Source organism: Trametes versicolor (assembly GCF_000271585.1).
Source record: "Trametes versicolor FP-101664 SS1 unplaced genomic scaffold TRAVEscaffold_18, whole genome shotgun sequence".
In the NCBI taxonomy this organism is placed as follows: domain Eukaryota; kingdom Fungi; phylum Basidiomycota; class Agaricomycetes; order Polyporales; family Polyporaceae; genus Trametes; species Trametes versicolor.
Window position 1 is genome coordinate 128,992 of NW_007360338.1, and position 14,886 is coordinate 143,877.

A 14,886-nucleotide genomic window follows, 5' to 3' on the forward strand; every position below is an offset into this window, starting at 1 on the left:
GCCGAAACCCCCGAAACCTCTGTTGGCGAAGCCTCCTCCGAAACCGCCGCCTCCAGGGGCTCCGCCCCCAAAGCCGCCATTTCCGAAGTTGCCCCCGCCACCGTAACCACCTCGCGCCGGGCCGCCGGCGAACGCCTCCCCACCCCCGTGATGAGCGGGAGGCTTCCTCTCATACGGGTGGTAGCCGTGCCCTGCGCTGCGGAGGAGCGCCAACTCGCGCGCCGTCTCCTCTTGCACGCGCTTCGCGAGCTCCTGCTCCTTCCGGTTGAGCTGCCATAGGTACGCCTGAGACCCCACGAAGAACGGCGGCTTCGCGTTCCGAGCCGCCGTGAACCACTCATCCCTCACCTCTATGTCGAAGGCGAGGAGGGCCACAAAGTTGGTGCGGAAGGTGCTGTGCTCGGAGATGAACTCGAAGTGCTGATGGAAACGGGCGACCTCGTTGTGCCCGAAGATGCGCGGGAGAACCAGGAGGAGGTTTCCCCACGCCTCCCTCCAGTCCTCCGAGCTCAAGGACGTCTCGGGTCCGAACTCGGTGAAGTCCAGGATCCGCGTCGAGCCTCCGTTACGCGCTAAGACCTTCGAGTGCTTGAGCGAAGACCCGTCCTGACTGAGTTTGCGGAGAGCGCTCGTCGTGAACGCCGACAACGGAACATACCAGTTCCCTTTGAACATCTCGATCAGGATGGGGTGCGGCGTTACGCGCTTCTGCGAGAACAGCTCCGGGACTCCTGGAGCGTCGGTGATGAGCTCGAAATCCTCCTCATACACTGGTCCACCCCGGTAACCGCCACCGGGAGTGAGCGCGCCATTGGGCTGGTACGCATCCACCCCGGTATATGCGGCTTGACCGTGGTTGTATGCGGTCCGGCCATGGCTATATGCGGGTTCAGCGTTCACGGCCCCCTTCCCATAGTCCTGGAAGGACACCCCCGATTGCATCTCGGCGGCCTCCTTCAGTCCTCTGAAGATCTCACGCCGGAAGTTGGGCGTTTGATCCATTACCTTGTTCAGAAATTCCATCTGCCCCGCAATCACCTTGGTAGGCGTCTTGGGCTCCTCCCCATCTTTGACCTCCCAAAACTCCCTCTCTGCCTTCCCTGCTTCGTCTGGCAAGACCTCGACCTCGTCGTCGTCCTCTTCTTCCTCCTCCTTCTTGTCGTTCGGGTTGTCGATGATCTCGAAATCCGGACTTCCCTCAACCGTTTCCTTGGCTTTCCCTTTGTCCTGTGCCTGGGAATTGGCGGAAGAAGTAGAAGCCGCCGTAAGCGAGGAACCGCTCGCCTGAGAGTTTGATCCCCCCAGCTCGGTCCGCTTGAATGCCTCTATGGTTTTGTTAACCGCTCCCTTGGGTCTGTTGGTAGAACTCATGATCAGATTTTGAGAAGGAAGTGGAAACTGGAGGAGTTGGGTGACTATATGCGAAAATCCGATAGGATCGGCGTACGCGAGGACGATGATGGCAGGAGGAGAGCACGACGATCTCCTCGCGCTTATCGCGCGCCTGCCACATCCGTCCATCGCGCTTAGTAAGCATCCGTATGGCTAGCGCTCGTTCCTCGCTCAACGCCATACATCACTGCGCGTATCTGGGAACGCGTGCGAGGAGCGACGCAGGCAGCTGACCGTGCACGGGCAGGGCCGACGATACGCCGCGTATATATACCGAGCGACGCGTCGTCATTCTACCGGTGGCAGAGCTTGTCCAGACTCCGCACTCCAGACTCATCGTTCTCTCTCTTTGAATCAGAAATCGAGCAGCGACAGCGACCATGGTGAAAGAATACAAGCACCTCACGGGTGAGTGCCTGTTTCCTTGTCGGTTCCGCTGCTCCCCATGTGCCGTTGCGCTACCCGACGGTCTGGACATTGTCGGGCCCGTGTCGCACGGTGCACCCCACAATACGCGTCGCTTGAGGCAGCGGTCGCTGAGCTGCCGCACCCGCATGACCTCATGCTGACTACTGACAGAGGACGAGATCGCGTTCTTCATGGCGAACGGGTACCTCATCGTGAAGCAGGCGTTTTCGCGTGAGAAGGCAGCCGAGTTCACGCGCGACATGTGGGTTCGCCTCGGGATCGACCCCAACGACAAGGAGACCTGGCCGCGCGACCGCGCGCGCATTCACATGCCGGCCCACATCCACGAGCCCGTCGCAACCTTCGCGCCTAGGGTGCGTCTCTGTCTTTACGTGTACCGGACCGACACGCTAATCGTCAATTGTCTCGCCCACGACAGGTCTGGGGCGTCATGACCGAGTTGCTTGGCGGCGAAGAGCGCGTCGACGCGGAGAGCAGCGCCTGGGGCGACTCCTTCATCGTCAACTTCGGCACGCCCGCGTCCGCCGGCGCCCCCGCGCCCGACCCGCGCACGCTCGACAATTGGCACGTCGACGGCGACTTCTTCGTGCACTTCCTCGACTCGCCCGAGCAGGCGCTCCTCGTCATCCCCGTCTTCTCGGACATCGCCCCGGGCGGCGGCGCAACGTACATCGCGCCCGACGGCATCGCGCGCGCCGCGCGCTACCTCGCTGCGCACCCCGAGGGCGTCTACGGCGGGAACCTCGCGTTCTGGCCGACGACGAGCACCGCGCCGACGCCCGCGGCTGACCCCGCATACTACTCCCACCCCGCCGAGGCCGCGCAGTGCGAGCAGTTCGTCGAGCTGAGCGCGGAGGTGGGGGATGTCGTGCTCCTGCACCCGCTCATGCTGCACACGGCGTCGCCGAACCGCCTGCGCGTGCCGCGCGTGATCACGAACCCGCGCGTCGAGCTGCGCGCGCCGTTTGAGTTCGCGCGCGCGGACCCGGAGGAGTATAGCTTGGTGGAGCGCAAGACACTTAAGGAGTTGGGCGTGGACCGGTTTGAGTTTAAGCGGACGGGCGAGCGGAGGCGCGTTGTGCCCGAGCGCGTGCTACGGGAGGCGGTCATGATCGAGGAGGAGAAACGCAGGGTTGCGGAGGCGCGGGCGAGGGCGGGCCCGGAGGCTAATGCGGCGAGGCCGATTGCGGTTGCCTAACGTAGCGTAGTGTTAGAGAGGAGAGAAAGGACGACATGTATCATGAGCGCGTGCGGTAATAGTACAACTGGGTATGAAGTCGCCATCGTATCTACAGAGCCACGCAGGATAAATACTATACATTTGCATATGGTATGGTAAGAACACCATGTCTATCCCCATTCCCCTCCATCCATCGACTCACGCAAGCCCGGGGACGAACCACCACGGCACGCGGCGCGCGTACTCGTCCCACTGGCCCTTGAACTCCTTCTTGAGCGCGGCGTCCTCCATGCGCGCCCGCCGCACCCCAACCGCGAGCCACCACGCGTACCACACCGCAAACGCGGCCCACGCCCACGGCAGCGCGGTGCGCATCGTCGGGCGGCCCTGCGCGCTCACGCACTCCGCGATCCACCCCCCAGGCGACAGGTCCGCGAAGCCGAGCCCGGCGAGGATGAGCAGCGAGCCCGCGTACGCGGGGTGGCGCACGAACTGGTAGGGCCCGGAGGTGACGAGCTGGTGCTTGGGGAGGAGCGCGAGGTCAAAGGTGAAGAAGGGCCCGAGCGAGCGGTAGCACGCGAGGCGGAGGAGCGTGCCGGCGGCGACGAGCGCGAGCCCGGTGAGGAAGGGGAGCGTGGGGCGGATGAAGGGCGCGGCGGCGGTGGCGGAGGGGGCGGCGGGGCAGAGGACGGCGTGGGTGGCGGACTGGAGGGCGGGGGCGGGGAGGTGGTGGGAGAGGATGAGGAGGATGTCGGCTAGGGTGCAGAGCCAGACGAGCGGCTGCTGGATCTGGTGAGAACGGGCGGGGTTAGCACGGGGGGTGTTTGGGTGGCGGTGAGGGGGGAAATGAATGAACGAAGGCGTGTAGAATGAACGGGCGAAGGGCGGGACGGACTGGAGACGTCGTCGGACGTGTTCGACAGCCGTGGGCGCTGCGATAGACACAGACAGGAAGCACGCGTCCGGCAGAAGTCCCAGCTCAGGGTCGTCTCCGTCCATGCGCAGGCACAGAAGCGCCGGGAGCGATCAGGGAGGGCAACGGCTTACCTTGAACACGAGCGGAGCGATGCGAATCCAGGGCGCCTCGGTGCTGTCGTAGCGGCCCTTTGGCGGGGTCTTGTTCGGCGGGGTGCTCGCGAGCTGGTAGAGGATGGCATGGAGCAGGATGAGGGGTGCGCGGACGAGGGACATCGCGGGCGGGGACACAAGCGAGGGCAGGTGAGGAGGGGAGGGGAGTGGACTCGGGGCAGTTATAAGCTCGGGACGGCTGCGATCGAAAAAGGGGAAGAGAGACGACATCTGCTCATGCACATGTCGCCAACTTCCACCGCGGAATCTCGCGCGGACGCGACGTGAATTCACCTCGTCCGTCCCCAATTCTGCGCACCCCCGCTTCCAGCTTCGCAGCCACGCCCAACCCGCCTTCCCCCTCGTCCGCCCAGCCCGCCCGGTGGCGTTCTCTCGCCGCGCACGCACCGGCGAGCGCAGACGGCGCCGCCGAGGGAGGCCGCGGAGAAAGGCCGCGGAGAAGAGCGAGGGCAGGCGCGAGGGCGCGGGTGCGATGGGAGACTGCGATCCGCATCCGAGCCCGAGTCCTCGCTCGCCCTTCGCCATCTCCCGGACGCCCACCGATCGACGCAAACGCAGATCTGCCCCTTCGCCTCCGGTCGTCTGTACGCGTTCGCAGAACTCGTCTGCCAAGACGAGCCGTGTACGGTGCTGCAGCTCTTCTCCGCATGAGCCGGGCATGCCACTGCTTGACGTCCGTCTGGCACTGGCACCGCTGCGCCGGGCGCCTCCACGTGCCTATCAAGCCACTCCGAGCTCCGTCGTGTACAACCTCCGGCGACATTTCGTGCCCTCGTAACACAACCACCGTGGGTGCGTGCACTCGCCGTCCCGGGACCGGAGATAGCGACAGGTCGACGCCAGCCCTGGGCCCGAACCCGTCCAGTCCCACGCAACCCGGCATCACGACAGCCCAGCGGCGCCCGCATATCCGAGGACATGACATGCGCGCACGAGGAGGGCAGTTTAGAGTGGGCGACGCACCTGGCCCGTATTCCAGCGGGGGCGGTGCTGGCCGCGCTCGGTCCACATCCGTGCAGCGAGGATCAAGGCGGCGAACGGACGGTGGGTGTCGGACGCGTTTCTCCTATTCATACGGTGGCAAGTAAGCTTTCGTGGCGCATCTGAACGAGCCAAGGACAGTCAGGCGTAAGATATGGAGTACACATGAACCCAACGGTGTACCGCTCGCTTGGCAATGAACTTCAGCAGGTTCTTGGCGACATATTTCTGGCCGGGCTCGAGGGTGTTGGTGCGGATATATATAAGCACACAGGGCGTGCAGGTCGCGGCGTTGGGAGAAAGGCGTCGGTCAGTCGCGTGGTGGGAGTCGTCTGTGTGCGTGTATGCCGCCCTATGCCGCCGGCCAGATCTCCCCTCCAGATCTGAACATAGCGCGATCGGATCGTGATCGGACGCGGGCGTAGTGCCGTCCTCGCTCACTCCCTCTCGATATGTCGCCCGTCTGCAACTGTACAGAATTCCGTGGGGGTGGTCGCCGCTGCTGAATTTGACGACGTCGGGCGTCACCCGGGCCGTGGGAGGCAGCAGCGAACACGGGACGCACGCCGACGTCAGCGCGCAGCCTTCTCTCTTGCTTCGCTTCTCCTCCGACATACCCTTTCGAACTTTGCACTTGGTTTTATCGCGAACCGAGGTCCGGCGGGTGTCGATGCGCCGCCACACAGCCAACCCGGCCGGCCGCGATCCCGCGTCGTCCTTCCAAGACTCACGACACGTCCTAGACGCACGCGCGCGGGGGCCCGAAGGAGGCACTAGTCCCGGTCGGCAGCTCGATTTGCGGTCGTCCATCGTCTCGCGCGACTGCACCGAGCACGGGTGCGAGCTATGGCGTGTGGCGGCCCATTCAGTACGCTTAACGCGTCTGTACTCAACCACCACCTCCGCGGGTCCCGGCGCGCGTACTTTCGCCTCGACCACATCGTCCTCGCTCAGAATAGTTCTCATTACTTGGGACCCGGTGCTGCCTGAGCAGTCGGGTGAGTACTTATCGAATCTAGCAGTCTATTATCGCCCAGCTCGTTGCCAAGTTGATACAGATATACGGAGGCCACCAATCTGCGTTCGCGTTGCTCGAGATTCCGAAGCAGAGCCTGTTTGAGGCGCCGAATATCAATCTCGGGAATCCGTCCGTCTTCTTCTCAATTCCGCAACCCACGAACCACTGACGCAGCCCATCCACAGGTTGAAATACATCTCTGTACAGAAGTCAAGTGACGCCTCGCATGACGAGCCCCTCCGGCCCTTCCTCTCGGAGAAGGCCCAATGACGCACCCCGGCCAGCACACGACGTCTCACGCGTCCACGCCCGCACCGCGACTGCACCCGCCCAAAACTGTCCAGCGCTCGCACGTTCATTATGTGCTTCCCCCGACGCCACGAACGCGCCTTCTTTCGCAACACGACCGCGCTATGTTTGCGCTGGGTGTTCGCCCTGGCCCTGATCGCGACCTTGTAAGCGTCGGGGGGCGCGCTCGCACGGCACTAAAAGCCGCGAAGCACCGTGACGATCATTGCCGCCGGCCGCGCTTCTTGTACGTGCACGCAGCCCGGGACCTGTTGTCAACGTCGCAGCAGTCCCGGCGAGTCTTGTTGGGCAGCCGTGTGCGTGTGGGCCGCCCGGGTTAGAACGGGGCGTTGGCAGCGCTATTTGCATTCGGTACGTCAGGCGCGTCCGGGTTCTGTTCTCCCGCTCAATGTCGCGCAGACAGAATTAACGTCGCGCATCCTCAGATCCGAGTTGCAGGCGTACGCTACCGCTGCCGGGGGACGACGAGTCTAATTCGCGCGACATAACGCCCGCGGCGCGGAAACATGCGCGTCAGGCTTCCAACTTCCAAGGGAGACGAGAGTTGCTCGCGACCGGAGACAGTAGGTTCCGTCTGCTCGGCGTTCGCTCGCACCCTGTGTACATTCTAGCCGCGGTATTCGCCGGAGCGTGTTGTGGCCACTAGCTGCCGACTGGTTGCTTGGGAACTCCGCGGCGGGCGGGGTGATACGTTTCCGACCCCGCGCACACCGACCGAGTCCGCCCAGGTGGTGCCAAAGGAACGAACGCTCTGGCGGCAGGTCCCGGGAAAGGCCGAATATGTCCTCAAGGCCTCAAGGCCTCACGGACGATACTCGCTCGGCTTAGCCAGGAAGTCTATCGTAGGTTTAGAGCGGGGTCGTCCCGCACGGCAGGATGTACTTTTAGGCTCAAATCTCCTTCGCATTTGGTACGTCATCTTGCCATCTTCTACTCGCTCATCTATCCGCCTCATAAGCTCAAAGTCGCGCACCCTCAGATCGCAGGCGTACGCTACCGTTCCGAGGGGACGACGTGTCTACTTTGCGCGGCGTGGTACCGCCCGTGGTACGGCTTCCAAGCTCCACGAGAGTTATTCGCGCGCACACCGGCAGACAGCACTGGCAGGTTCCTTCTGCCCGGCGTTCGTGCGAGCTTTGAAGTTTGGGTTTCTCTGGCTACGGTGTTATCCGTGGCAGGCTGTGGCCATTTGTTGCTGGGGCGCCCCGCGGTGGACGGGATGTGCGTTTCCGATCCCGCGAAAACCGACCGAGTCTATGCTGACGGCGTCGAGCAGATGACTCGCAGGTACCGGAGGTCTCCGGGGACGTCTCATCGCGGAAGATGCTTGTTCGGCTCGACCAGGAGGACTTTCCAATGCTCAGCGGGGCCCTGCGGGGCTGACCGTACTCTCAGGTTGAAATACAGGCGTACCAGCACCGAGGCATGCTACCCCTAGGCCTCATCCCCGGAGTACACTACGAAGGCGCCCTCTTCTCTGTGGATCCACTCAGACGACGTTCGAGAGGTCGCAGGCCTCCGCACGCTGCCAACGCATCAGTCAGAGTATCCACCGGCAACCATCGCTCGCGGCATGCAATACGGCAACTTACTTACTCCCATAGTGCGGGGCTATGGCCTTTCGCAAGTAGACGGTGATTCGGAGCTCGCGATCGCGCACGCAAAGCGCTCACCGGAGCGCTGACTGCCTTCTGCCTCCTTCTCTTAGTCGCTGCATGGACGCTCTCCACCTCTCGGTGGGCCTGGCGGTTCTTCTCGAGGTACAGGACACGAATCCCGGTGGTTCGGTCAAAGATGCGCTTCATGACCAGAGGGTGAGCGCGACAAGACAGGCTATAGAAGTAAGTAGCGGTGTTGCTCGATTTGGCCGTAATGAAGTACTGACGCCTTACAGAGGTTTAGTAGCCTCGCCGAGTGTATCCCACGGCGTCGCCCTCGGGTTGGAGACTTCTTGTCTGTCCTGGACGAAATGGCAATCAGGCGGGTGGATGATAGGCATTGACCTTCCGCTGGCTGTCCAGTTGCGTGCCTTCTTCAGAGAACATCCTCATTCACGCCTGGAATGGATAAATGTTTGCATATATCATAGCGGCATAGACAATCTGATAAAGGCTGTTTCGCCGCCGTCTCAGGCCATAGATTACAAGCATCTCCTCCGAATCAAGTGTCCAACTTCCCCCAGGTCTCCTTCACCCGCCCCGGTACCCATACCCGCACTCGCCCCCGCTTTAGATGGCAATAGCCCCCGCCTCGACCTCCACCCTCGGCTTCTTCCCCCTCACCGCCCGCCACGCCGCGCGCACCCTCTTCCCCGCGCACACCCTGTACAGCGCCTCCGGGCCCGCCGCGAGCCCGCGCCCAATCCCCTCCAACAACTTCCCGATCCCGTAGATGACCCCGAACCCCGCCGCGACTCCCGCACCCGCCAGGACGACCGGGGGGAGCACGATCGCAGCGAGCCCACGCATGATCGCGCGCACGATGCGCCGGCCCTCCGAGCGCGGGCGGCCCCCGTCGTCCGAAGAGGAGTCGGAGGACGCGGTGCTCGCTGCCTCGGCTGAGGATGAGAGCGGGAGGGTGGAGGTGCGGTCGGCTGTGGGCGAGGATGCGGAGGGGCTGGGTGGGAGGAAGGTGTATTCGGGGAGGTTGGCGGGTTCTGTGGCGGCGGCGGCGGCGGCGATGTCTTTCTGCCACTCTTCTTCCTTCGTGAGGGTGGTCATGTTGTTAGTGGGCGGCGGTGCGGGCCGGGCGGGGGAGTCGTCGAATAGCAACACGGTGGGCAATAACGTTTTCGAGCTCGTTCTACAATGCTAGCTTAGCTCAACGTCTCGTCGTCGTAGGTGCTCGTATCGGGTACTCACAATTGGCTGACCGGAACTTCTAGTGTGTATAGGTTTCTCGGAGTTGAGCCAAGGACAGGACGGGGACTGGTGGAACTCGAGTCACTGGTGCGTATGCCACTGCTCGACTGCGTTGCTTCCTTGTGTACTTTATGCAGTGGGATGCGGCGCAGTCTACGCAGCACATCCTCGACGCTTGTTCTCGTTCGACCTCGGACTGCGGCGAATCAGCCACCACTGTCATCAGCTTCTCTCGCAGAGGCGTAGATGGCCGTCGTGGGAGTCTGCGTAGATTGGAGCGAGTACAACGGATACCTTTTCGACCCAGTTTCCCTGATGCAATTGCCGGCTCTTGTCACAGTTGAGATTCCACAATGCTCTACGAAGACTCTTTTACTTACGAAGGCCTGTCAGGACTCGCCATGGACCATGTCTACATATATACCGGCAGTTAGACTCACTCGATCCTCGACAGAACCTGAGCAGCAGTGCTTCGTGTGGCACCCCGCCGCAGTATAATTGTCAGATGCGAAGTACGCCATGAGGTTCACCCGCAGCATGTCTTGATGTTCTTTCAAACTTTGTGCTGCGGATGGGCGACACACATTCAAATCGACATCATCCCCGAGGTTCGTCAACAGCGCAGCATACACATGTCGAGCGCTGATGATGTTCATCGGCTCTTTCATAACGGGCGATCTGCAATATTATACTGCATTTCTTCCCGGAGATACGAATTCTTTCACCCTGCAGGTAGGTAAGTGAGTTTGAACGATTATCGGTAGAATTATGCCGAAAGCCACTACTTGGGACAAACGTATATCCACGGTCATCAACGTAGGGCGGTGTAATGTTTTGAAATGCCCGTCGTGTGTCGGATGGTGAGTATCGTCAAACTGCCGGTAGGCCCTGATTCCGCAGTGCAGCATGATTTAATGGTGAATACAACAACAGTCCACAAAAACAACGTCCTTAGGTAGACACAATATCTCGTACACAGCCCTCGAATGTCATCAGGTTATGAGCATCGTGCTTTCCCATACTAAGCAAGAGCAGCGAAGCCGACCGCATTCTGGTCGATAGAGAAAGCGGTGTAAACGTTCTTCATGAAGCTGCGCGGCTTTGTGTGAGCAAATGGCTACTATGAGACGGCAATGCACTCACGTGTCGCCGAGGAGCCAGACATTGCTGGGCTGGTTGAGGTCAACCACAGTGAGAGCACCGGCGCAGTCGTTGCCGCTGACTTGACCGAGGTTGAAGCTACACCTGAGGTCAGCACACCACCACGCCTCCGTCAGAAGCGAGACAAACTCACTCATTCTCGTCGATTGCCCACGTCTTGCCGCCCCAGCTGAACGACACCTGGGGCGTCTGGTCGCACGGGAAGGTGTACGTCTGGAACTGGTCGTTGAATCCCGACCCGGGGATGTTGTTGTAGAACGCCGCAACGGTGCTCTCCGCCGCGCCCATGAGCGTCGTGCCGGAATCGATGATTGTTTGGATGTCCGACGCGACGGTGCGCCCGTTGAGCAGCGCTTTGCCGTTGCCGATCTGCCAGAACCCGTTGTTCTTGACGATGGGGTGGTACTCGAGCGAGCCTGAGAATAGGCGCGAGTTCGTCCCGCCGATGTACAGCTCGGAGCCGGAGGGCGCGAGCTTGAAGCCGAAGACACTCTCAGCGACGACGCCCTGATTCACGGCGCTGACGAAGAAGGGGTCCTGCCAGGGTGCGCCGTCAGGATGGTGGATTCATGATCACTGATGGACACGTACATGGCCGAGCTCGGAGATGGGGGTGAGCGCGAGGCCCATGAGACCATCAGCTGGGTCCTGCGTGAACTCAGAAGACTCCGAGGTCACCCCAGAAAGGTACTGGTTAGTTACGGTGACGCCCCCAGCGGTGACTACGCGGGTGATTCTTTAGCATCGTTTCGACAGAAGTGCACTTATCGGGAGAGTGACTTACCGGTGTCGGTGAATACAGAACCGCTAGCGGTGGAGCCATCACCGTACTCGATAGAGAAGGAGCCGCGCTCGGATTGACTGGTCGACGAGCGGGAGGGGTTGTACTGCTTGTGGCCCTTGCAGCTCGAGCAACTGGAAGAGGGCACCCAGAGGTCGGCGGAACCGGTGTCGAAGTCGACGTTGAAGGTCTGCGCGGGGGAGCCGATGCTGATCGAGCCCGTCCACTCCAAGTCGTCTTCCTGGTCGGTCAGAGGAATACCGGCGCGCTTGGCGAGCTTGGAGGTGTCGACGCCCGGGTAGAGCTCCTGGAACTTCGCGCTGCCGATGTTGTGCTCGAGGTTGATGAGGTTCTGCCGGTGTTTGCTGAAGTACGGATAGCGATCGTGTGAGTAGGGTAATTGAAGGGAATGGACCGGCGGCCGGACGCACCTCTCGAGCTTCAGGCGGGCTGCGACGGCCTTCTCGCCGTTGAACGTCCCGTTGGGATGGGTCAGTGAGCCGCGCTTGGTGAGAGCGATGGCAATACCCCCGTCCTGCGTAATCGGGCTCGCAGAGACAGCAACGGCGAGAGCAAGAGAAAGCAGAGCAGACTTGCAGAACATCTTGACTCGTGCAGAGGTGGAGGTTGGGGAGTAACCGTCGACTCGAGAGTGCGCTGGCAGAGCAGTGGAGAACAGGAGAACTCCTGGTGGAGGTTGGGAGGGGTGTCCCACCCTTCTTATACCCAGCTGGTACGGTGTACACCATGTGCAGCATTCGGAGTTGGGTGTTGCATCTGAATAGGAAAGCCGAAGGAGCATGAGGTCTGCCCGGGTTAGACCAGATCGTAACCGCATTCGAGCGCCTTCCCGAGCGGAAGCACGAAAGATACGGGTGTTGCATAGCGCGCTGATTACTGAGCTTCTGTATATGTCCATGCGCACGGGGTGCTGAGTGCTTATAGACCACCGTGTGTGGATCAGTATATTTCATGGCTTCTTGCGTACGGAATTCTGGTACGGGCCACCCTAAGCACGTCGATCACAAAGAGCGTGAGCTTCCCGGGCATGCAACTCGAAAACGGAAAGGAAAAGCATACATGATGTTGCTTTTCTGGTGGTGCTATGCATCCATCCAATCATTTGAACCGGTGAGTGCACGGCAGTGAGGTGATATCCCATCACCCGCATCGGCGACGATGTAACATATTTTTGGCACATCGCGCTCGAAGGCGCGCCGGTTAGGCGGCGATATAGAATTCGAAGCCTTGTCCTCGACATCTTGACCGTACAATGTGTCGTAAGAGGCATCTGGAGACGTCGAGCACCGCCCACAACCTGCAACGATGTCGAGTTGAGATCGTCAGCTGGACTACGACTCATGTGGTGCTCGACATAGCGCTCGGTTGCCTGCAATGTGCGATCAATGTAAGTATATGAAATGCGCCGCAATAAGATGATGCATACGTTGTCGACATATGAAAACCGTCCGCGGCCATCGCAGTACCAGTGGCGAGCCGCTACAAACATGCGTAGGAGGGCGTCATCCTGGACTTCTTGACGGATGGACCATGCGGGTGATTGCACTGAGTCGCAGCAGAGTGCGGGTCTAACGAGATGGCAGAAAGATGCCAGTGCACTGGGTGAGCTTTTGAAGTCTTGGAGAAGGTACACAGAGAGTGTACAGGAGTGTACGTACTGCCAGGTCTACGCAGGTAGAGGTCGAGTTGTGGTGGAGTATGTGTGCCTACACGTGGGCGCCACGCGAGACAAATTGGGGCATGACGCGCCGTCGCACCGCGCCACCTTCCCTCGGATTCCTTCCCAACACCTCCCTCGACGACCTCCACTCTACTGCCCTCTCCAGCCACTCTACGACCTGCTGTATCCCCCACACCGCTTGCACGAAATAGACACCAGAAAGCTCCAAATACTCACGCCATGCATGCAACCATAATAGCGCGAAACGCGACGCGTTCCATGCGCATCATCGCGCTCCCGCTCGCAACACCGAGCAAACCCGTCCACGGCAGGCCCACAGAGCACCTCACCTACTACCACTTCGTCACGCCCCCAGACACCACGCACACGATAACGTGGACGAAGCGCATCGTCGCGAAGGCCTCGGACATCTGGGCCGGGTTCGGGAAGGCGCCGGAGGGCAACTGGAAGGTGCGCATGTGTCCCGCCCCGTGCTTGCAGAGTTCATGCACGCGGGCCCCTCATCTGCCTTCAGCTTACGCTTCTGTCTGTCATGTGCAGCGGAGATCCTTCTTGTATGGGGAACGGCTGATCGACCGTCTTGAGTTCGAAGAGCTCGCGCTCAAGTCGCTCGACCCCTCCCTCGGTCCCCGGCTCGCGAACATCGTCCACCCGAGCGGGACAGAAAAAGTAGCGAACACCGTGGTTTGTGCTTTCCGTCCGCTTCTCAAACGCCGTGCCAATCCATTGACCCAGTCGCTCCTTCCCAACTACCGCCCCATCCAACCGCACCACATCGGTCCTGCAGGTCCCACTCACCTACCCGCCCTCGGTGTGCACGTCACCGCTCCCCCACCTCCGCACGGTTGTCGAGAAACGCACCCCGCGCCATAGGAAGGGCGCCATCTTCTGGCTCGCCATCTCCCCGCTGACCGCGCCCTTTGCGATTATCCGTGAGCCGTCTTCTTGCACGTCGGAGAACACAAAAAGCTAATCACGTATCATAGCTATCATACCGAACTTCCCGTTCTTCTTCTGCATCTGGCGCGCGTGGTCGCACTACCGTGGTACGCACGCCCCACACCCGCTCTTTCTCGCGATGATATATATTTCCCCTCCGTACAGCATACAAGGCCTCGCACTACCTCGAAGGCTTCCTCAAACAGGGCGCTATCGTCCCACAAACAAGCCCCGAGCTCGACGCGATCTACGCAAAGTACGCGCCCAAGCCGCTCGCTGCGCCCAAGCCCGAACCCGGCACGGAGACGGAAACGCATCCTCCTCCGTCGGAGCACGCATCGCAGCCCGACGCGGCTGACGCCGCCGCAGAAGACGCGCCGCGGTTGCTGCTCGAGAAAGAGGCCGTGCCGGAGCTGGAGAAGCTGCTCGACCTCCCCGAGGACTCGACGTTCGCGGCGGACGTGTACCGCGCGCTGGAGCAGGCGCGGCTGAGGTTAGAGGGCGGGCAGAAGAAGGCTTAGAGCCTGTTTAGAGAGGCCGGCTCGCCTACGTGGTAGTGGTCCTACAACAGTATATCTGTATAATCCGATCCAATACTCACCGCTTTCAGAGCACGCGTTCTCAGCATTTCTATGTGAGTATGTAGCACGACTGTCGGAGGGGCCGACCCCGTTCGTGGTGGTACATCGCGCAATTTGTGAGACGCCGCGTCGCGCGTCGCTGGATGATAGATTGTACAGCGCACAGGGGCCCGGAACCGACAAAGCTACAGATAGAGATGGCCGCGACGACGCACCCGTGAAGAGAGATCCAGTACAGTCCACACGGCAAGCCGCGCTCACTCCCCGCCCTCCCCATCCCCGTCCGCATCATCCTCCTCCGCGTACCCCTCCTCGCCCTCGTCGAACTCGCTCTCCTCCCCATCCTCCTCCTCCTCGCGGAACCACACCACCTTCTCGAGCGGCTCGTCCCAGCGCCACGGCTCGCACGCGCGCCCGGCCTCGCGGTCCTCCGCGTCCCGCCGCGCGAGCAGCGCCGCGCTCT

At 61.3% G+C, this 14,886-nt stretch overlaps 5 protein-coding genes across 5 annotated transcripts; 3 read left to right on the top strand and 2 right to left on the bottom strand.

The window, feature by feature from the left end:
• Positions 1-1,772: 1,772 nt before the first annotated feature.
• TRAVEDRAFT_54482 (uncharacterized protein) lies at positions 1,773-3,019 on the top strand (the record flags this gene model as incomplete). The annotated part of the gene is made up of 3 exons (XM_008047403.1): positions 1,773-1,800; positions 1,972-2,174; positions 2,240-3,019. 3 exons carry the CDS (start codon positions 1,773-1,775, stop codon positions 3,017-3,019), a joined length of 1,011 nt encoding a protein of 336 aa, XP_008045594.1.
• A 180-nt stretch (positions 3,020-3,199) lies between these two features.
• Positions 3,200-4,192, bottom strand: TRAVEDRAFT_137304 (uncharacterized protein; the record flags this gene model as incomplete). The annotated part of the gene is made up of 2 exons (XM_008047404.1): positions 3,200-3,790; positions 4,049-4,192. 2 exons carry the CDS (start codon positions 4,190-4,192, stop codon positions 3,200-3,202), a joined length of 735 nt encoding a protein of 244 aa, XP_008045595.1.
• Positions 4,193-5,993: 1,801 nt separating this feature from the next.
• On the top strand, positions 5,994-9,397 carry TRAVEDRAFT_32438 (uncharacterized protein). The gene is made up of 7 exons (XM_008047365.1): positions 5,994-6,218; positions 6,275-6,749; positions 6,824-7,308; positions 7,378-7,619; positions 7,675-8,239; positions 8,293-9,200; positions 9,260-9,397. The coding sequence occupies exon 6, from the start codon at positions 8,631-8,633 to the stop codon at positions 8,787-8,789; it is 159 nt and encodes a 52-aa protein (XP_008045556.1). The 5' UTR covers positions 5,994-6,218; positions 6,275-6,749; positions 6,824-7,308; positions 7,378-7,619; positions 7,675-8,239; positions 8,293-8,630; the 3' UTR covers positions 8,790-9,200; positions 9,260-9,397.
• An 883-nt stretch (positions 9,398-10,280) lies between these two features.
• On the bottom strand, positions 10,281-11,913 carry TRAVEDRAFT_176374 (acid protease; the record flags this gene model as incomplete). The annotated part of the gene is made up of 6 exons (XM_008047405.1): positions 11,633-11,913; positions 11,205-11,566; positions 11,012-11,142; positions 10,554-10,957; positions 10,403-10,498; positions 10,281-10,350 (listed from the first exon to the last, which is right to left on the bottom strand). The coding sequence occupies exons 1-6, from the start codon at positions 11,803-11,805 to the stop codon at positions 10,281-10,283; spliced, it is 1,236 nt and encodes a 411-aa protein (XP_008045596.1). The 5' UTR covers positions 11,806-11,913.
• A 1,114-nt stretch (positions 11,914-13,027) lies between these two features.
• Positions 13,028-14,434, top strand: TRAVEDRAFT_157366 (uncharacterized protein). The gene is made up of 5 exons (XM_008047406.1): positions 13,028-13,353; positions 13,444-13,587; positions 13,691-13,835; positions 13,890-13,949; positions 14,008-14,434. Exons 1-5 carry the CDS (start codon positions 13,123-13,125, stop codon positions 14,361-14,363), a joined length of 936 nt encoding a protein of 311 aa, XP_008045597.1. The 5' UTR covers positions 13,028-13,122; the 3' UTR covers positions 14,364-14,434.
• Positions 14,435-14,886: the final 452 nt, after the last annotated feature.

Excerpts from the sequence above, each read along its gene's own strand:
- TRAVEDRAFT_32438 (XM_008047365.1), top strand. The coding sequence starts at position 8,631 with ATGGCAATAGCCCCCGCCTCGACCTCCACCCTCGGCTTCTTCCCCCTC.
- TRAVEDRAFT_157366 (XM_008047406.1), top strand. The coding sequence starts at position 13,123 with ATGCATGCAACCATAATAGCGCGAAACGCGACGCGTTCCATGCGCATC. Across the intron at positions 13,354-13,443 it reads CGCCGGAGGGCAACTGGAAG|CGGAGATCCTTCTTGTATGG; the intron begins GTGCGCATGTGT and ends TGTCATGTGCAG. Across the intron at positions 13,588-13,690 it reads AAAAAGTAGCGAACACCGTG|GTCCCACTCACCTACCCGCC; the intron begins GTTTGTGCTTTC and ends TCGGTCCTGCAG.